General features: G+C 52.0%; 1 protein-coding gene across 8 annotated transcripts in view; it reads right to left on the bottom strand.

The window, feature by feature from the left end:
* Positions 1–1,604: 1,604 nt before the first annotated feature.
* The window catches only part of FAM193B (family with sequence similarity 193 member B), a 35,069-nt gene continuing 16,117 nt past the window's right edge, over positions 1,605–20,556 (bottom strand). For 6 of the 8 annotated variants that reach the window (XM_032158674.2, XM_032158675.2, XM_032158677.2 and 3 more), the window contains 8 exons: positions 19,690–19,924; positions 18,179–18,566; positions 14,257–14,455; positions 13,099–13,338; positions 6,032–7,043; positions 5,804–5,879; positions 3,840–3,937; positions 1,605–2,017 (listed from right to left, as the gene is read on the bottom strand). In XM_032158674.2, the coding sequence (XP_032014565.1) occupies positions 3,841–3,937; positions 5,804–5,879; positions 6,032–7,043; positions 13,099–13,338; positions 14,257–14,455; positions 18,179–18,566; positions 19,690–19,924 (2,247 nt within the window). In that variant the 3' untranslated portion in view covers positions 1,605–2,017; position 3,840. Of the gene's footprint in view, positions 2,018–3,839; positions 3,938–5,803; positions 5,880–6,031; positions 7,044–13,098; positions 13,339–13,766; positions 13,993–14,256; positions 14,456–18,178; positions 18,567–19,689; positions 19,925–20,556 lie in introns of those variants that run through there. The other 2 variants (XM_032158676.2, XM_032158682.2) reach the window with 2 other exon arrangements.

Raw genomic sequence — 20,556 nt, 5'->3', positions numbered from 1 at the left:
CTGAGGAATGACTTGGTCAGCTCTGTGCTTTCTTTCCTTCAAGAGTGTGTGCTGGGCATTGGCACTGCGCTCAAGCAGATGATAATCAAGACACATACCTGGTGTGCGAGGAGCTTATGGATTAGTTGAGACTAGAAATATAGACAGATAACTGGTCTTGAAGTTAAAGAGAAAGATCCTAAGACAAGGTACCGCTTTTGGAAGCGTCATAGTTTTCATAGTAAATGGCCTCTTAGCTGGGATGTGAAGGATACACAGGAATTCATGAAAAAAGGGTAAACTGAGAGGAGGAAAATATGTGAAAGTTGGGAGACCTGAGGTTGTGAGACCTAACTGGAGAGGAAGGTCGTCCAGCATGGCTGGAACAAGTACTGGAGTCAGGGGCCCAAGCATGAAGGTCCCAAATGCCACAAGATGGGCTACTTGATCAGACCTGCAAATTTTGAATGAAGCAGAATTTTAGGTAGTGTTGCCAGTTCAACTGCAGGGCAGGAGTGTAGTACAGGAGTCCATGGGAGAGGGGAACACAGCCAAGAAATATACAGAGAAAGGTTTCACAGGGAAGTGTCCACATTTCCCTTGGGGATTGGGAAAGGCCAGGGACCAGGAATTGTGAAGTCTGTGGGCACTGCTGTTCTCTTCTTTAGTAAAGAAAGCTTAGGCTGGGCACAGTGGCTCATTCCTGTAATCCCAGCTCTCTGGGAGGCCAAGGCAGGAGGATCGCTTGAAGCCAGGAGTTCGAGACCAGCTTGGACAACATAGCAAGACCCCATCTCTATAAAAAAAATAAAGAAGCTGGTGCTTACTGCCAGTCCCATGGTGGGTCTCAACCTGGGAGGGATGGAGGAGGACATGGTTTCTGGTCCTGCTCACAACACCCAAATACATGGCTCTTAGTGACCCTGTTAGCTCCCCACGTAACCTCGAGTTGGTTTTAGGAGCGAAAACTAAATTTGGGGCATGGAGTTTGGACACAAGTGTGTGAGGGGCATTTTGGGCAAACTCATTATATTAAAATCCAAATTTACAAACCAGATCCATTTCAGGGGATGAGGTAGTTTGCTTGACTTTACAGAAGAGTTCATTATCCTCTTAACTCTCAAGTCCTCAGCTACATGTCCCACCCCCACTGCAAAATCATATCTAATTTATAAAAAACTCAATTTACCCCCAACTTCCCCTGACTGTGTGAAGTCAGTGTGAGGGGCCTTGATGGCCCAGGCTACAGATCCATGAAGGCCTCAGGGTCTTTCCTAGACCTCTTCTGACATCCAGATGCACAGGGACCAACTTCAACCCCTCCAACTCACCCATCTTGCAGAGAGGGAAACAAGAGTGGGGAAGGGGCTGCCCCAGGCTCACATACCAGAGACCTCCCAACAGGAGAAAAGGGCACAGATGCCAGAGTCATACCAGTCTGTGCTCAACCCTACTCGGCCAGACTGAGTTGAGCTGAGTCACTTTCCGATCAGCTTTAGTTTCCTCACCTGTAAAATGGGACAACAGCACCAAACTGCTGATGCATGGCGCATGCTAGGGTTAGTGACTAAGGGAGAGCCCATGCTTCTGAGCACACCCTCAACTCCCTCCCTGCCCAGACCCGCAAATCACCAACATGCCAATTCTGTGTCCAAATGTTGCTTTATCTTTCGGCACGAAAGATCTTCACAGTATCAAAAGTAAAGAATTGGAAAAAAATAAAATAAAAACAAAAACAAAAAAAACCAAACACAAAGAGAGCAGTGTTGGGCCAGCAGTACCATCAGCCCCGGCCCTTAGGCCAGCCCAGTCCACGGGCTCTGAGTGTGGAGGCTGCGTAGCACCAGGAAGCGGCTCTGCTGAGGTCAAGGGGCCCCAGCACAGTGTGGCATCCATTCAGCTTTTGGTTGGTCCAGGATGGTGGGGAGCAGAGAGGGTCTTGGACGGGTAGGTGGGGCACACGGAGGGAAAAATTGTAGGCCTTCAGCTGGCAGTCGGGGTCTCGGGACGCCCTGAAGAAGCTCAGCCTGGGCAGGGCCTGAGAAAGAAAAAAAGAGCAGAATCACAGTAAGCAACGGGCCATGTTCCAGCCTCCCCATGCCATTTGGGTACCCATGGGTCTCTGGCAGCAGAAATAGCTGGCTGCTATTTTTGTTCCCTGGGCTAAAAATGTTGAAGATTCCCTGGATCACCTGCAGCAGAGGATGTAAGTTAACAGGTTGGCAGACAGAGCCCCAGTCCCGGAATCTTGACAAGGTGTGGGACAATCCTTGAGTAGATCCAGCCTTTGGCACCTGCTGTCCATCAGCAGGGGCCGGGAGGCCAGCTGTGCAGCTGTGTTCCTGCCTCTGACTGTAGGTGCACAGCCCGGGGGAGGGTGAAGAGGGTCAAAGGAGAGCGCTTACTAGGGGGTGGGGAGAGGGGCATCTCCTATCTTGGAAAAGAGGCCAGACCAGGTGAAAAAGGGTCAAGAGGAGGCAGTGGAAGGAGACAGTTGCATTTGATTTCTTGGATGACAGAACTGGGCTTGTGGGAGGAAATGCGATCTCTTTTCTCTCAGTAGGGATAACAGATGAAGTGCCTGGGGTTCCTGCTACTCCTGGTTCCCATGGAGGTGGAGAAGAGAGGCAGGAGGGCACCTTGAATCTGGAAGATGCTTCTGGGGCATGTGGGCATCTCAATTTGGCAAAGGGGGCTGACTGAGCCCAACCCCCTCAGAGCAGAGGAGGACTAAAGTGAGTGTAAAGAAGACAGTCTGGACTCTGGGGCAGCACAAGGGTCACAGGGAGCCCCAGCTCTGAAGGTTGTCCGGGCTGCAGGCTCTCTATGCTGAGGGTCCAGGAAGTTTGCTGCTTAGGCCCAGAGAGGAGCTGGCCTGGCACTGGAAAGAGGAGAAAGACAGGTGGGGCCATCATGGGGGAAGTGAGTTGTTTGTGAGCTCAGTCTGCCTGCCCCAGCCTTCCATAGTCTCCAGGATAGCTGTGTGGTTGCCAGCCAGAAAAGGCCTGACCCCAGGGACGCAGCTGAGGGTTGAGATATGAAACTGCAGAGCCACTCAGCCCCCAGCCCAAGGTCTGCCTGCTAGCTGCCCTTCTCTTCATCAATAGGGTTCCAGGCCCAGTGCCGTCTCCAGTTGTCTGTTCCCAGTCCAGATCATCATCTGGTACATCATTGTTTCAGACAAAAGGACCTGTGTGGGTGGCTTGGGAGGGGATGCCAAAGCCATCTGGCACCCAGGTCTCTTCCTCTAGGAGGCAGTGTGCTACCAATATCCTCATGGAACTTGTCCTGCTTTGGGTAGCCCCCATCAACTCCTCCATGCCTAAATGACCCACAAGGCGTCAGCCCAGCCCATCTGCACCCCCATGATGTTCACTCAGGGCTGGCCCCTTCTTACACTGCTTCAGCTGGGAAGCACCTTGGTAGCCTATACTGCGGAGCCCAGGGCAGGAAGTGGGAGTTGACACAAGGACTGATAACATCAGGGGTGAGGACAGCCCCATGGGTCTGACAGCTACCTGGGCACTTTTGAAATCAGCTGGTTAAGACCCTGATGGTTATGCCTTAGGAGATGCCAGTCCAGGAAGGGGACCTTCAGGAGCATGGGCAGGAGGGTCCAGGGAGGAGTAATAGAAGGACAGAGGCCTACAGGTGAGTGGCTGTAGGAGGAGATGGGGCCTAGACCTTTGGAGGCTGTAGCCAGCTGTGCCATTGCTGTGGAGATGCAGACAGAAGCCAGGGCTCCCACGCCCAAAGTCCAACTCCCTGTGCCCCAGAGCACAGAATGGTCTGGTGGGCATATAGAGAGGGTGGCCAAGCACAGGGAGAGGCAGTGGATGTAACTCTTGGGGTCTCTGTACCTCACTGAGCTGTGCTAGGAGTGGTTTTCTTGAGGCTGAAGTTGGTCCAGTTCACAGCAACTTTCTGACGAGTCTGCTTTGCAGAATCCAAACAGAACCTGTTGGGTTTGGGGGACACATGAGAAGCACAATCAGAGGTTCCTTCTTTTGCTCACTAGACTCCTAAGGTACCATGTCCCTATCACTAAGAAACCAGGTTCTCTACAAAACCTCTTTGGCTCTCAGGTGTTAAGGTTAGCAGGCATAGGAGCTTTGCTGGCTTGGGGGCTTCTGGACTGGGCCCAGGGAACTACGTATGAAGACAGTGAAACTGCCTTGGGATTCCAGCTCTTCCTCATCTGGTGTTTGACTCTCTAGCTCTGCTGGGCTGGCTTCTGTCATTCCCTTAAGTACAGTCGTCCCTCTGAATCTGCTGGGGATTAGTTACCCAAATACCAAACTCTGCAGATGACAAATCCCTTGTATAAAAATGGTGTAGTATTTGCATAAAACCTGCACTGCTCTTCCCATATACTTTTTAAAAAAATTACTATTTTTTTTAAATAAGAGATGGGGTCTCACTATATTGCCCAGGCTGGTCTTGAACTGCTGAGCTCAAGTGATCCTCCCACCTTGGCCTTCCAAAGTGCTGGGATTACAAGTGGAAGACACTGTGCTTGGCCTTCCCATATACTTTAAATCATCTCTAGATTACTTAAAATACCTAATACAATGTAAATGCTATGTAGTTATTATATTTTTATTTATTTGAGACAGAGTCTTACTCTGTTACCCAGGCTGAAGTGCAGTGGCACGATCTTGGTTCACTGCAACCTCTGACTCCCAGGTTCAAATGATTCTCTTGCCTCAGCCTCCCAAGTAGCTGGGATTACAGGTACCCACCACAATGTCCGGCTAATTTTTGTATTTTTATTAGAGACAGGGTTTCGCCATGTTGGCCAGGCTGGTCTAGAACTCCTGACCTCAAGTACCTCAAGTGATCCACCCGCCTTGGCCTCCCAAAGTGCTGAGATTACAGGCATGAGCCACCTCCTGTAAAAATACGTATTTTTTTGAGATGGAGTCTCGTTCTGTGGCCCAATCTCAGCTCACTGCAGCCTCCGCCTCCCAGGTTGCAGCGATTCTCCTGCCTCAGCCTCCCGAGTAGCTGGGATTACAGGCATGTGCCACCATACCTGCCTAATTTTTGTATTTTTAGTAAAGACAGGGTTTCACCAAGTTGGCCAGGCTGGTCTTGAACTCCTGACCTCAGGTGATCCACCTGCCTCGGCCTCCCAAAGTGCTAGGATGAAAAGCATGAGCCACCGCGCCCAGCCAAAAATACTAATTTTTTAAAAATGTGCATTATTTAGCAATGTATTGCTATTTTTTTTTCTGAATATTTTCGATTACAGATATGGAGGGTGACTGTATGCCATGTTTCTTTCACCCTAATCTTTTGTACTCACTGCACTGGCCCCCTTGGCATGAATACCTTTTCATCTCATCTGGCCAACTCATTCTTACTCTTCAGGTTTCAACTTGGTTACCACCTCTCCTGGGAAGGCCTCCTGGCCAGCCCCCATCCCTTCTATCCTCCCCAACTCTATGCCATTTATCAGTAGGCTGCATGTTCATGGCCAGACTCCTGGTCTAGATTGCTTCACTGACCTCAGCCCAGGCAAAGCAGAGAATGTGTAAGTGAAGACACAAAGCGAATAAAGCTGGAAAAAGCCCTGGTTCTTAGGGCCTGACATGCCTCCTCCTATCTCTTGCATCTTCCCAGATGTGCCATCCTGCCCAGTGGCTCTGTGGGTTTTTGGCAGGCAGGCTGGTGGGAGAGGGCCTGCGGGGGCGGTGAGCCTCCCCAAGGGGTCAGGGCCAAGGGAGCAGGCCTTTCTGAGGCCTGAGGCACAACACAGGGCTAGAGTGTGGGCAGGACCTGGAGTCCTCCACAAGTGGGAGAGCAGGCAGCCCACACCTACCTCTTAAAGTACTCCACCTCTCGGTCAGTCTCATCCATCTCCACCCCGTCCATGTCCTTGGGCAGGAACACATCGTCTAGGAAGACACAGCCAGGAGGGCTCAGTGCCCATGGCCAGGCCTCTGGGGTTATGCTCTGGGGGCAGCGCTGCCTACACACAAAGGCTGCCCCTCCACCCCGTGGCCTGGCTGGGGTAGGGGGTCAGCCGCTCGGTTCCTGGTGCACTCACCCAAGGAGGAGGCTGGCTTCTCCTGCTTGTTGCGGCTCCGGCGGCTGCGGCCCTTGCCCTGGGGCAAGCTCTGTGGCCTTGCTGGGCCTGGGGGCTGCACAGACTCCTGCTCCTGAGGCCGTGCCTTGGCCTCGCCTGGCCAGTTTCGCCAGGAGCTGCCCTTCTCCTTCTCAGTTTTGGGACTGCCAGCCCAACCTGGTCCTGGCCGGCTCCCCTCTCCAGCCTCAGCACAGCTGCCTACTTTGGGAGGCTCTAGGACCTTCCCTGGCTGCTTGGGGCCAGCGACCTGGCCCTTGGCACTGGGAACCTCTAGGCTGGCTGGGGGCCGGGGGGCTGGGCTTGCCTCGCTCTTCTTGGCCTGACTGCCCTGCCTCTTGCCCTTCCGTGGCTTCCCACCTGAGGACACAGGCTCAGGCAGCTCCTGCTTGCAACTGGGAACTTCCTTTGAGCTTGGCTCCTCGGAGCTGGGGTAGCCCGGCTTGGGTGTCTTGACCCAGATCACCCGGGACAGGTTGGGCACGGTGTTGAGTCTCCTCACGAGCCCGTTCTCGGGGACGATACCGGGAGGGGGCCCCCTCACCTCTGTCCATGGTGGGTGGGGGCCTCTCATTTCTGCCCATGGTGGGGCTGGCTCGCCTGGAGCTTGTAACGTGTGGTTCTGAGGGGAGCCCAAAGTCAAAGGGGACAGGTCAAGGTTGATGTCAGGCTGCTGCTCTGAGGAGCCACTGAGGTTTGAGGGGGGTAGACTCTGAGGCTCAGGCTCAGCAGCCCCCTCCTTAGAGAAGCCATTGCTGTCCATGCTGAGCTCACACACACTGAAGCTGGCACGGATGGAGTCTTTGACAGTGTTTTTGATCTCCTGCAGACGGCTGCTCAGGAAGCTGTTGACCCGATCCAGTTCCCGGTCAGGCCACTCCAAGAGCCTCTCCCTGGCAGGCCTTGGCTCCCGGCTTCCAGAAACACGATTCGCCTGCTTTAGAGCTTCTGCTGCCAATTGGGCCTTCTCCTTTTCCTGCCAAGACAAGAGGCAGTTTTAGCAGGAGGCTGTCAACTGCCAGGCACAATGTGATACCTGACCCATCAACCTGGGGCCCAGCTTTGCCACTAACTTGCTGGAAGCAAAGCCTTAAAATCCTAGCCTGCTTACCCACCCTGCAGGAGTGAGGGCAAACTGCAGCCAGACAGGTGCATGTCCTGGGGGCAGGGGTAGTCACACCCACAGAGGGTATTTACAGCATGTTCACCCAAAGCCCCAGTTTCAGTGGACTAATCTGCAAAATGGGGACAATAATTCCGGAGTAAAGCCAAAGTGGGGATGCATGTGAAGACCACTACTAGAGAGGCATTCTCTCCACCCCTGCGGGTGGTGGGGAAAGAGCCATGCCATCACGGGGTCTTACAGGAGGCAGGTGTGGGGTAGATGAGATTACTCTGGTTGGGAAAGCATGTGCCTTCCTGATGCTATGTCTGGGTATTACCAAAGAGGGCGGTGTTCCCGTAGAAAGGTCACTTGCTGCACACTTGGTCTCAAGTAATCAAGGCCACACCTAGAGTGTGCCCAGTGGCATACTGCAGACAACCACACGGGCCTACACAGCAAGCTGTGAGAGCTGCTCCTTTGCCCAGGTGAGGCCTGGAAAGCTCAGAGAGGCCAGGCCCTGCCAGTTGGCTTTGATAGATCTGGATCTAGGGAATCAAAATGAAAGTCTGTGGGATCTGAGTCACCCCAACCTCTCCATCCCACCTCAAGGCCAACGATGCCTTTAGAGGGAGACAGGAGGCAGATAACAAAACCCTCAGGAAGGAGGTGGCTGTGGTGCGCCTGGCGCCATTGACTCCCACTGCCTCCTGTACTTCCAACTGATTTGGGAATGGAGGAAGAGAAACATGAAAGGGCAGCTGGTGAGAGAAACCAGGGCTTGCTACCACCTCAAAGTCAATGTAAAGAGGGTGACCCTGCGTCCCAGCAGGCACTTATCTTTTGTGAACTCTGGCTCCACAATGGACTACAGTCAATTGTTCTGTGGGACCTTGGACAAATCACTTATTCTCTTTGAACCTTACTTTCCCTATTTGTAAATTAGGAAGAAGAGGTATCTCTACATTCCAGGGTCAGTATGAGGACAGCTGAGAGTCTGTGTGGGGTCCTTTCCCATGTGCGAAGGTGGGGCTGGGCTTCGTGGCCCTCAGGGAGCAGCTTGGTCTGCAGCAGCATTTCTAGCTGTGGGTAGGGCTCAGAGGCCCTGGGCTTGGACCAACGAGGACCAGGGGCCCTTCACCTCGCTCCCCCAGCACCACACAGATTTCACAGAAAAGTTTGGCTGCTAAAAAAGTTTGACAACTACTGGTGTGGAGGGAATGATATGGAACCATAAACACTCTGAAAGCCAGAAGAGAAAGCACAGAAACACACACTTTCTGCTCTGTACCGTGAGCACTTCCCATAGATGTCTCCTTTAATCCTCGCCACTATCTTTGCTGCATCATGACCCTCTGCTTATAGGTGAGAAACCTTGACTTCGGAAAGAACAGGAGGAGGAGGTGGCTAGGAAGTGGCAGAGCCAGGACAATACACCCAGGCCTGATCTTCAGAAGTTCCTATGTTTCTCAATTCCATCTGATGACTATTTACTGACCATCAAGGCTGTGAGGCAGCAGGCCAGGCCCTGTGAGTTTAGCGTATGTGAGACATTCTCTGCCTTGCTGACTTTAGTCTGCTCAGGGAGACAACAGCAAACAGCCTGTTGAATTCAGAGTGACAGTGACAAGTGCTGCATGGAAGAAAGCACAGGGTGATCTGGGAATCTAGAGGAGATGCCCCCAACACAGACTGGGTCACCAGGGAGTGCTTCCTGGAGGCGGCAGGATGTGCACTGAGCACAGAATGGGGAATGGGATCATCCTGGAGGCAGTGAGACAAGCATTTTCTAGAGAGAAGGAATAGCAAGTAGAAAGGTTGGAAATGGGAAAGCTCAGTATCTTCTGGGAATGCAAATCATTCAGAGGTACAGCTGTAGCCCAGATTTTTGGGGGGATGTGGGGGTTGGGTGGAGCAGGTGGGCAGGAAGGTCAGAAAGGAGAGGCTGAGAGATAAAGCTGGCAAGCTGGCAGGGGCTGATCGTGAAGGGCCCTGCAGGCCCTACAGTGTTTGTGCCTGAGGGCAACGTCCAGCCACTGATGGCTTTTAAGGTACTGGCAGTAGGGTGGAGAGCAGTGGACTGGTCTGAGCTATCAGTGACGTGGCATGCATAGGGCTTTTGGTGCTGGGTAGGGACACAGAATGAGAAAAGTCAGAGAAACACTGACAGCCACTATGGCTGCCACAGCAGCCCCACTGCCTGAGCACTCACACGTGCCAGGCACTCTGCCCAACCTTTCCATGCATCACTCCATTTCATCCCCGCAACAATCTACGACTTAGGTTCCGTTATTCTCATTTTATGGACGAAGAAACTGAGGCTTAGAGGTTAAGTGATTTGCCCAATGTCATACAGCAAGTGTGGCAGAGCCAGGTGTCAAACTGAGATCCAGTTCCAGGCACGCTGCTCCGGGTCACTATGATGCACTCCCCAGGCTGGCGCCCAGGGCTCCGGCTCAGGCAACAGGGTGGGAGGCGGTGCCATTGACTAGACAGACAACAGAGAAGGGATAGCAGGCCTGTTTGGAGAAAGACAACAAGCTGAACTTTGGATGTGCAGAGTCTGAGATACCTGTGGGACGTTCACAAGGAGGTGTCCAGTAGCAGTTGGAGATGTGGATGTACAGGGTGGGGAGGAAACACTATTGGGCTGTTTCTAGATGGCATCTCTTTCCCAGGGAGATGTCCCCATGAAGAAGGGTCAAGTGGAGGACGAGGAGCTCACAAAGGAGACAGAAAGGACGTCAGAGAGGCAGGCAAGACATCTGGAGAACACGGTACTCCCCCTGCCCTTTCCTGCGTGGCTGAGGACAGAGGAGCCAAAGACAATGCGTGAAAAGGACAAACACAAAATGCCAGATATTCTCTAGTGGACTAATACGATGGCAACAGCAGAGGAGGATGGATTTGGCAACAAAAAAGTCACCGGTGACTCTGGAGAGGGTGTGGGTAGAAAACTGCCTGCAGTGAGCTAATGGGTGGAAGTGAAGACAGTGAATGCAGACATCATTTTTCAAGAAATGTGGCTGTGATTAGAAAGAGGCAGGGGAGGGGTTGAGAGAGAGGTAACAGGCTCAAGAGCAGTTTGCTTCCAAAAAAGAGTGGTGGACACAATGAAATGTGGATGGGAACAGCACGGAGGAGAGGCTAAGCTAGACCAAGAGCCTGCTGCTGGGCTGACGGGTCAAGAAAGTACCTCACAGGCCTTAGGCGAGAAAAGGGTGACTCTCATGACAAGGAAGAAAGTATGTCTGCAGGTGGGAATGGCGAAACAGTGGGAGAATCCCTGCACAATGGCTTTTTTCCTCATTGAAATAGAAAGTGAGGTTATTTGCCAAAAAATAAGGTGTGGGCTGGGAAGGCCTAGTGGTTTGAGAAGACTGGAGGTCTGACAGAGTGACTGTGGGGAAGGACATGCTAAGGTACAGGAAGCCCAGGGAACCATGAGAGGCCCGCCTGGCGACACTGGAACTCAGCAAGCAAGAGCCCACATGGCCAGCTGCCACAGATTCACTCATGTGCTTTTCTTGAGCTGTAGAAAGGGAGAGCCAGGCTGGGGTGGAACCCAGGGCTGTGGGGTTTCTGAGTGGGTCTGAAGGAAAGACAGCGGGACAAGGAATTGAGTACTGGTGAGTGAGTGAGTGATGGGTCAATTTGCCTGCCCTCCTATCAATACTTAGCAATGCTTACTCCATTCAAGTGAGTGAGAAACGGATTGACCTGGGAAGAAGAGAAGGGGGCAGGAGAGTCTTCAGTGGATGTGGAGGAGTGGCTAGGAGGTCACAGATGACAGAGCCAGGGGTGCAGTTTTTAAGAAGCAGGGTGTCTCTCTGCTCCCTTCTTCAACTGCCAGCCCATGACTCTCTCACCTTCGTGTAGACAGAAGACACAAAGACAAGGTGAGAGAGTCACGGGCTGGCAGTGGGAGAAGGGAGCAGAGAGACACTGAGCTCTTTCCATCTCCTGAGGCGGGAGAGAAGGAGCAGCTGGGCTTTGGTGGAGAGCCACACTGTGAAGTCCAGGAGGTGGAGGGAGACAAGGGAGGAGGCTGCTGTCTACAGAGATAATGACCATAATCACTTAATGCATGACGCTGCCACTGCGTGTCTGTCCCTGCCTGCAGCCCCACGACTAAGTCTGGAAAGGCAGGGCTGCCTGGTTCTGCCTGGGCCTGCCAGACAGGAGCTGTGCAGTGTGGGATGAGTGAGCAGAGCCTCCAGATATGCGAGGTGGGTTGGGAGTACAGTGGAAGTTACCCAAGGATGGCTGTGAAGGAGGAAACAGCTGAACTGAACTTGGAAGGAAAGTTTGTCAGAAGAAAAGGTGAGAGAAGATAGCATTATCAGTAAAGGGGAAGAGACATCTGGGCACACATATTTACGAAAAGCACACCAGACTTGGGAACTGCCAGATGTGCTCTCTGGGGACCTAACTGGGAACCACTGTCTTAAGAAGCCAGGAAAGGCCAGAGACTAGTGCAGCCCACTGAACCTTTCTGGCTAGGTGACTGCATGGGAGAAAGATAGTGCTGACCACTTTCAGAAGGCAGCGGTGGGACCCCTTGGCTCACTACCTCAGGCGGCGGGAGAAGGATCCTGGTTGTCCTTGGGGCTGAAAAAGGATGGTGAATCACTTCTGCTTTCCAAAGCACTAGGGCTGTTTGACCACCCAGGAACTGGAACTAGCTGGTTGTTACACCCAAATCTCTTCGGATGCTGGGCTCCTAAACGTGTCACTGTGCAGATGCAGTTGGGAGTAGGCAGGTGAAGAAGTAATGAAGCCACAAGGGACAAGCCATCAAGCTCCGGGGCTCATCTGGCAGGAGGGCTGCCCAGGAATAGATCACCAGGTTCTGTCCTCAGTCCCGAGGACTGGTTCGTTCCCCTGGCTTCAATTACATCTCTGTGCTGGTAAATGCTAGCCCTGTACTTTTCCACTTAGATGTTTCACGGGAACCTTCGAGTCAACATGCCTCAACTGAATTCACTGTCTTCTGCAAATCCCATCCTGGCTCAGTGAAAGGCACCACCATCTTGCTGGTCGCCAAGCAAACACCTGGGAGACATCCCTGCCTCCATCTCCCTCTCCTGCCATCAGATCAAAGGCCCATCACTTCGGCTTCCTCTGAAAATCCCTCTCTTCTTCTCTGGCCCCACCATCAATCATCTCTCCCTTGGCCTGCATTTCCTGCCTGAGGCATCGAACTCGAGGTCTTCCTGCCTGGAACCCTCCAAGCTACCTTCCATTTGGCCACGCCATAATCTTAGGATGCAGGTGTGACCAAATGCATTCTTTGATTAAAACCCTCAGTGACTTCTCTCACCGGTACGATAAAGCCAAAGCTCTTCCGCAGGGCCTCAGAGGCCCTCCCTCAACAACACTGTCCATCCCGCCTCTCTTCTGCTCAGTTTTGGCTGTCAAGCTGCTGTGGAATGTGCCGTGCCTGCTGCCAGGAGGGCCCTCCTGAGGAGTCTGTACTCACAGTCAGCCTCTTGTAAAGCCATTTCCAGGCAGGATGGGGGACTTCCCTCATCCCAGTACTTGTCATATGCCAATATGCTTATCCAGTTTTGTGTCAGCCTCCCCACTGGACAGCTTCTCCTGGGTGAGAACTTAACTGTGTCACACTTTGGCTGCCAGTATTTGTAGAAGTGTTTGCTGAATGAATAAATGACTGACTGAAGCAAGTCCTCAGCTTGGAGGAATCCAGCAAGCAACTTCTCAGGCCACGACACGTTTTTTCCTCCAGTTATTTGCCCCCAGGATCCCTGACCCTGATGCCTCCCAAACTCATTCAGACCTTCCCAGAACAGTGAGCCAAGCTGAGGCCTTTGGCAGCCAGCATCATTCACGCCCCAGAAGTCCTGGGGGTTGGGGCGAGGGTCCTCAGGGAGGAGAGATGGCAGAGCTGGGCTCTCCCTACACCCACCTTCTTTTTCAGCTTGTGCCGGGCCCGCTTGGCGGCCCTGGCGCTGTTGGGGACTTTGGGCTCCGTGCTGTTGATGAATTCCAGCAGCTCATCCACATCTCGGTGGTCCACGGCGGGCTCCCCAGGGATCCCGCCCAGGGTGCCCCCCTTCATGGGCAGCTCCTCTTTCCGCCTGGTCAGCCTTGAGCGGAGCTTCTCCCGGATCTCGGTATAGTTCCGACTCGTCGGGGCAGCGGGTGGCTGGTGGGGGGGAGGTGCTGACATTACACCCTGGGCCTGGGAGGCCCACAGCACTCCCACCCACTGGCACCAAGTATGTGATGAGAAGCAAGACAACTGTTCTCTCTACCATTAGCCACCAAGGCCACATGGTTTCACCCTCTCAGCCAGGCTGAATCCAGGCGGCAGTGGGTGAAGGGACTAGGAGGGAACAGGGCAGAGCTGGGCAAACACTGACTGGGGAGCCAGGAAAGCAAGTTGGAGCCCGGGCTTCATCACCGGGAAGCTGTATGACCTTGGGCGAGTCACCGAGTCTTTGTGAGCCTCAATTTTATCATCTCTAAAATGAGGATAATAACCCCTAGCTCAAAGGTAACTAGCGATTTAATTACTTTCATTTCTTCTATCCTCAGCTGCTCTACCCTAACCAGCGGCCCTCTCCTCTTCACCTTATGAGACTTCTGCACTGCTTCCTCCCCCTGGCCAGAGCCAGCATGCCCTCTGATCTGAGCCTCCTTCCTGGCGCCGTCTGTGCTCATGGCCTGTCCCTCGGCTGGCTGTCACACTTGGGGGACTGAGAGCCTTTTTGCTTCCACTCTGCCTTCATCACTCCCAAGCGTTCACTTCTCTGGGATTACACACGTATACATACTCATCAGAATCATAGCTTTCTCTCTGCCATTTCCTTTCCTTTTGCCTAAGGAAAAAAAGTCAATCTTAAGAGAAACCACGAGAAGAGCAAAGGTAGCAAAATGTTTAAAAACCCCTACCTCACAAATGTGCTGTGAGGAGCAAGCGAGCGGACGCAGGTGCAAGGACTCACGGCCCCAGCGCGGTAATTACCACCGTGAGCAAGGGGGTCTCTGGGGAGAGCAGGGTGCTCCTTTTGCTCACCTTGGCTGGCCCCCAGCCCTCTCTGGCCTGGGCAGGCTCACTCACCGCATTGTGGCCGAAGAACTCACAGTAGCAGCAGTCACAGAACTTCCCATCTCTCTGGTGGGTGGAGGACGAGGTGCAGGAGCTTCGCTCAGAGCTGCTATCCTCTTCCTCACCCAGCCCCTCATCTGTCTCGCACGGCTGGGGCAGCTGGCAAGCCAGGCCACTGTGTGCAAACTTGTGCCCCTTGCACCCGGGATCCCTGATGATGGGGAGGAAGGCCCAGAGGTGAGGGAGGGTGATGCAGAAGCCCAGGAAGCATCCCAACCACCACCTGCCATCCTGACCGCCCTTCACTTGCCCCACTCCACAGAGGTCCCAGGCGGTCCAAGTACATTGCACCTCTCACCTGAACAGGGCGAACACCTGCACTGTCTCTCAAGGCCCATCCCAAACACAAATGTAGCTCTTCTGGAAAAGTTTCCCCACACCTCCCCTGCCTGTATCCACCATGCACCCCTTCTCAGGTTACTGTGCACACCTCACTCTATCCTCTGCTTATTGTGCGTCACTGTCATGGTCTGTTTGCGCATTTGTCTCTTAAACTGGACTGCATGCCTCAAGGGAAGGGGCTATGTTGCTTCAGTTTTTGGGTCCCAGTGTGTAGCATAACAACCCTGCACACAGCAGGTACTCCATAAATAGGCCTGAACCCATTATGGGCTGACAGCTCCTCTGGAACACTCAGGGCTATCCATGAGGCCAGTCTCCTTTCACTTTCTAAGGTGCTTCTGAGCAGATTCTGGTGCTCTGGAGCAGATGGGTGGAGCTGCCTTAACCACAGGGCATGGAGTTGAGAAAAAGCAAGTGACTTCTGGGACACCAACTATGAGAGCCACCGTTTGTGCCAGGTTCTAGAGTTGGCATTTTTTTTTTTTTTTTTTTTTGAGACGGAGTCTCGCTCTGTCGCCCAGACTGGAGTGCAGTGGCGTGATCTCGGCTCACTGCAAGCTCCGCCTCCCAGGTTCACGCCATTCTCCTGCCTCAGCCTCCCTAGTAGCTGGGACTACAGGCGCCTGCGACCACGCCCGGCTAATTTTTTTGTATTTTTAGTAGAGACGGGGTTTCACCGTGTTAGCCAGGATGGTCTCGATCTCCTGACCTAGTGATCTGCCTGCCTCGGCCTCCCAAAGTGCTGGGATTACAGGCGTGAGCCACCACGCCTGGCCTCGGCATAGTATTTCTAACCATACCCCAAGTCCTCCAAAATAAGTGTCATTATCCCCACTTTGCAGTGGTAGAGAGTGAAGCTGAGTACTTGACTGCTTTGCCCAACAGGTAGCCAGGACTCAAGGATGCAAACAGACCGTGACAATCATGCACGATAAACAGGAGGATAAAGTCAGGTGTGCACAGTGCCCTAAGAAGGGGTACATGGTGGGTGCAGGCAGGGGAGATGTGGGGAACTCAAGCCCACGTTTCTCTCTATGCAAAGCTCATATTCTCTCCACTGTACTGTTCTGCCTCTGGATTTCAGGAAGCACTGGGATATCTTGTAATACAGAATATTTTCCCAGGGTAAGAATGCGACATACGCCTGAAATATCCCATAATTTGAGCCAGGAAGAGCTGAAGCCTTAGGCTGAGCCATGAGCAGCTGAAGCACCCATTGGGCTGGTCCCAACGCTGGGCTGAGGCTGAGGTGGCAGGGGAACCGAGAGCAAGGACGGAGCTCAAGGAGCTGTGTGGAGGAGGCCCAGCTTCCAGGGCAGTCCAAAGCAGCCCTCTCTGCTGCTAGAAAGGATGCTAAGCATGTGACATAGATTAAAAAAGATGGTGGCAGGAATCACTATCAGTGGTGCTTACAGAAGTTTGTTCTAAACCAACCATTCGTTATCTATTGCATTAGCAAAAGTGATTTTTTTTTTTTTTTTTTTTTTTTGAGACGGAGTCTCGCTCTGTTGCCCAAGCTGGATGGAGTGCAGTGGTGCGACCTCGGCTCACTGCAACCTCCGCCTCCCGGGTTCATGCGATTCTCCTGCCTCAGCCTCCTGAGTATCTGGGACTACAGGCACACGCCACCATGCCCAGCTAATTTTTTTTTTTTTGTATTTTTAATAGAGATGAGGTTTCACCATGCTGGCCAGGCTGGTCTGGAATTCTTGACCTCGTGATCTGCTCACCTCAGCCTCCCAAAGTGCTGGGATTACAGGAATGAGCCACCACGCCTGGCCAGCAAAATTGATTTTATTTTCTATTTTGAGACTGGCTCTCACTTTGCCCAGGCTAGAGTTCAGTGGCACGATGTCAGCTCACTGCAGCCTGTATCTCCCAGACTCAAGTGATCCTGTCCCACTTCAGCCCCCGCAACCTAAGTAGCTGGAACTAGAGGCATGCACATTATGCCCTACTAGTTTTTAAATTTTTTGCAGAGACAGGGTCTCATTATGTTGCCCTTGCTAGTCTCCAACTTCTGGGCTCAAGCAATCTTTCTGCCTCGGCCTCCCCAAGTGCTGGGATTATAGGCATGAGCTGGCGCACCAGGCCACAAAATTGATTTTAGAAAAATTAAAATAGTGTGCCTGTGAATATGGGAAACCAGCACTCATTGGTGGTTACATCAATTTGGAGACCCTTTTGGATAGCAGTTTTTCAATGTGTATTAAGAACCCTCAAAAAGAACAAAAAACACCTAAACAGCCTTTAACTAGTAACTTTTTTCATTCTGAGAACTTGATTCCAACAAGAAAAATCCAAAAGAAGAAAAAGGCTTTAAGCAAAGACATCTTTAGAGACACTGTTGGTAATATTAAAATGTCGGAATAACCCAAATGCTCAGCAACTGGAGAACAATAACATGAACTGCGGTTGATGTTCTCCAGCCTTTGAAGCTAGGGGCTAAGAACACCACACGAGAACACAAATATGCTGAGGAGGCAACGCTAAGTGAAAACCGGCGGGTGGCAGACTGCAGACACTGTCAACCCGGCATGTGCCAGACACAAGAGACTTTCCAACAGGAAAATAGAAATGCATGATAAACACAGATCTGATTTCTAACATAAAAATATATCTCTATCTTCTCCAAAGAATTCTCTTTCAAATATATGTTAGTATAACCTTTCTTAGTACTTAGGAGTTACTTCTAGGAATCTCCCTAACGGACATGATTTCTCATTCAAACAGATTTAGGTGCAGGGATGCTTATTACAGTCTCATTCATTATGGTTAAACAACTGGAAATGCCTGCATATCCAGGAATAGGGGAATGATGAAGTATGCTTGAGCTATACAGTAAGACATTATATGGCCACTGAAAAGTTTCTTGAAGAATTTTAACTGGGGAAATGATCATGACATAATGTTAAAAAATTACTACTACACAAAAGGTATATTAAATATCTAATTATGTTATTTATATACAGAAACATGGTGAAAATATACCACAGTGGTAGAAGTTTAGGTTGTGAAGACATTTTTTTCCTTACACATTTCTGAGTTGTTCCAAGTTAAAACAAAACAAAACACAAAACAAAAAAAACCCACGTACTTTTTTTTTTTTTTTTAAAGTTCTGTCACCCAGGCTGGAGTGCAGTGGCATGATCAATGCTCACAGCAACCCTAACTCCTGGGTTCAAGCAATCCTCCTGCCTCAGCCTCCTGAGTAGCTAGGACTACAGTTGCATGCCACCACGCCTGGCTAATTTTCAAAATTTTTTGTAGAGAGAGGGGTCTTGCCATGTTGCCCAGGCTGGTCTGAAACTCCTAGGCTCAAGTGATCTTCCTGCCTAGGACTCCCAAAGCGCTAGGAGTATAGGTGTGAGCCACTGTGCCAGGCCAAAACACATACTTCTTTACAATTGGAAAAATAATGAAAGGAAAAACATAGTCTACTTTTTAATTGCCACCTCAAAGTTACCCCCAAATTTTCCAAAATTCTAAGTTCAAGTGGGTAGAGAGTTTGCCCTTCATGCAGCACACTTACCTGTGAGTGCTAGGGAGTGGCTGAGAGCTCGGGGGTGGGAGGAGAGGCCCACTGCAGTGCCCACCACAGTGCCCGCTGCAGGGGTGGCTGCACCCCGAGAATGGTGGGGGCATCTTCAGGAGCGGCATGCTGGTGGAGGGTAGATGGGAGCTCTGACATGGCCCTGGAGTGTGGGGGGCGGTGGCAGCAGCAACAGGGCACTCTGAAGCCTGGGCAGGGAAAGGTGCTGCCGGGGTGGTGGGCAGCAGGTGTGGGTGGGGCGGGGAGCCAAAGGAGCTGGGGTGAGACGGGATTAGAGATGCTGGCTGGGGGTGGTGGCCGGTGGGGCTGTTAGGGGGAGCAGTGAGGTCTGAGTGCTGGTGGTGCTCCGAGACGGGGAAAGCCTCACCTGTGGGCAGAGGGAGGAGAAGGGTCAGAATGGGAGCCCAGATCTGGGAAGGAAAGCCCACAGGCTCACTGCCACAGCATCCTGCTTCTGTGACCAGAGGGCACAGCCTCTCAGCACAGGGGACCCTGGAGCTGGAGAAGATTCTGTGTGGGCAGCAACACAGCTGAGCAGGCTCAAGGAGCCCAGGCCCAAGCAAGAAGGTACTAGGAATGCTGATTCCACAGAAGGCCCCATGCCTTTTCTGCAGCAATGAGCAGAGGATATGTATTCTGTCTCTCAGGGTCTCTCTAGGATCTGCTTGTACACAGGTGCTCCTCAGGCCTGGAGGATGATCTGCAGAAGCCAGTGGAGCAGCAGGCCCAGGCTCTGCATCTGTGCCACATGTACCAAAGCAGCAGGGCATGCCAGACCCCTGAGGGCCCCAGATTTCAGAGAAGTGGGAAAAAGGTTCTGATTACTCTCTAGCTTATGTACCAAAATTAATGGAATTATATACTGCTCAACACTCATAATTCTGGGGGCAGCCCCACTTTGAAGAACTCAGCTCCTTCATTTAGAAGTATGACAGTAAATCATATTTACATAATAAACCAATAACCCAAGAGTTTTGTCTCTGGGTCTCTGAGAGTTATTTCAGAGTCAAAGAAGACTTACACAGCTGCTAAATTAGCTAATAACCATTAAGGCTTACACTGCCAATCTCTTGGGCATTTAAATTCAGTGCTTTTACACCCATCCCTTAGGTGGGGGAATCAAGGCCTAGGAAGACAAGGTTGCCCTGGTCCTTGTGGTGCTGCAGGGGTCAGGTGATCTAAGTCCTACGACTCCACTTTCTACTCACAGACCTCACCAGGTGCCCTCTTGATCCAATGTGAACTACCAGAGCCAATGACAACTTTGAGAGGCAAACGTTTTTCTATTAGCAGTATTTTTCAAGTTCAGAGTTGTGGGGAAAGGAGTTCCAGAGATAGTCAAGGTCTAAGCTGCCCCTGCTTCCACCAGAACAGTTCCACTTTTACTTATTTTAGTAACCAGTCTTATGATTTGTTTGAACAAAGTGGACAGGAAAACACAGCTGTCCACATTTATAGGGCCTGGCTCTCTCCCGAGCCTGGAGACTCACCGGGGATGGTAGGAGGACTCCCAAGAGAGCTGCCTGGCATGGCCCCGCTGGAATGTGGGGAATTCCAGAGGCCCGAGAGCTTATGTGCCGACAGGAACGAGCTAGGATCCCAGTCTCCTGAGTTCCCAGGGCAGGAAGAGGAGGACGAGGATGAGGATGATGAAGAGGAAGACGAGGACGAATGAGAGTCATCTCCACAAGACTGTGATTTGCAGGATGTGTGTGACAAGGAGATCTGGAGAAGGGGGAGGAAAAAGGCTCACGGTCAAACAGCAAACATCGGAGCTGACCCTCTGCTGCCTCAGCTTTTCCTGAGGGAGCCCCTTCTCCTCCAGGCCATGTGCCATAGCAAAAACACAATGAATACAACTCCGGCTATAAGAACAAATGAGGGCCAGGCCTTTGCTGGGAAAGGGCTGTGGTGGTCCCACTTACATGCAACGTGTGGAGGCTGGGGAGAGAGACTCTGGTAGGGGCAGAGACTGCCTGTGAACTGCGGGCCTTTGGGGAGTAGAGAGCGGCTAATGACAGGAAGGGCCTTTTGACCAGAAGTCCTGAAACTAAACTGTTCCTGGGTAAAAGGGAAGATCTGCAGCGACGTGAGAAATGAGGGAAGTCTGGCCATTGTGATTCATGAGACAGCAGACTTAGATGACTCCCAAGTGTCTGCCCTTCTAACTAGGGCACATTTCAGACCCTCAAACTCATCTCTGTCTCCCATGTCATACTGATTGGCTTTCAAGCTGCCACAGAGCCGAAGGCAGCAGGCTCGTGATCTACCAGTACCTATGAGTGGGCCCTCATCCTGTGCACAGACCACCCTGAGGGATTGACCAGTGGGCTGCCAGAAGTTTCTCTTCTTCCCCC

Source organism: Hylobates moloch, unplaced genomic scaffold, assembly GCF_009828535.3.
Source record: "Hylobates moloch isolate HMO894 unplaced genomic scaffold, HMol_V3 SCAFFOLD_6, whole genome shotgun sequence".
NCBI lineage: Eukaryota > Metazoa > Chordata > Mammalia > Primates > Hylobatidae > Hylobates > Hylobates moloch.
Note: the sequence above shows the minus strand (reverse complement) of the source record. Positions and strands in the feature narration are given on the sequence as shown.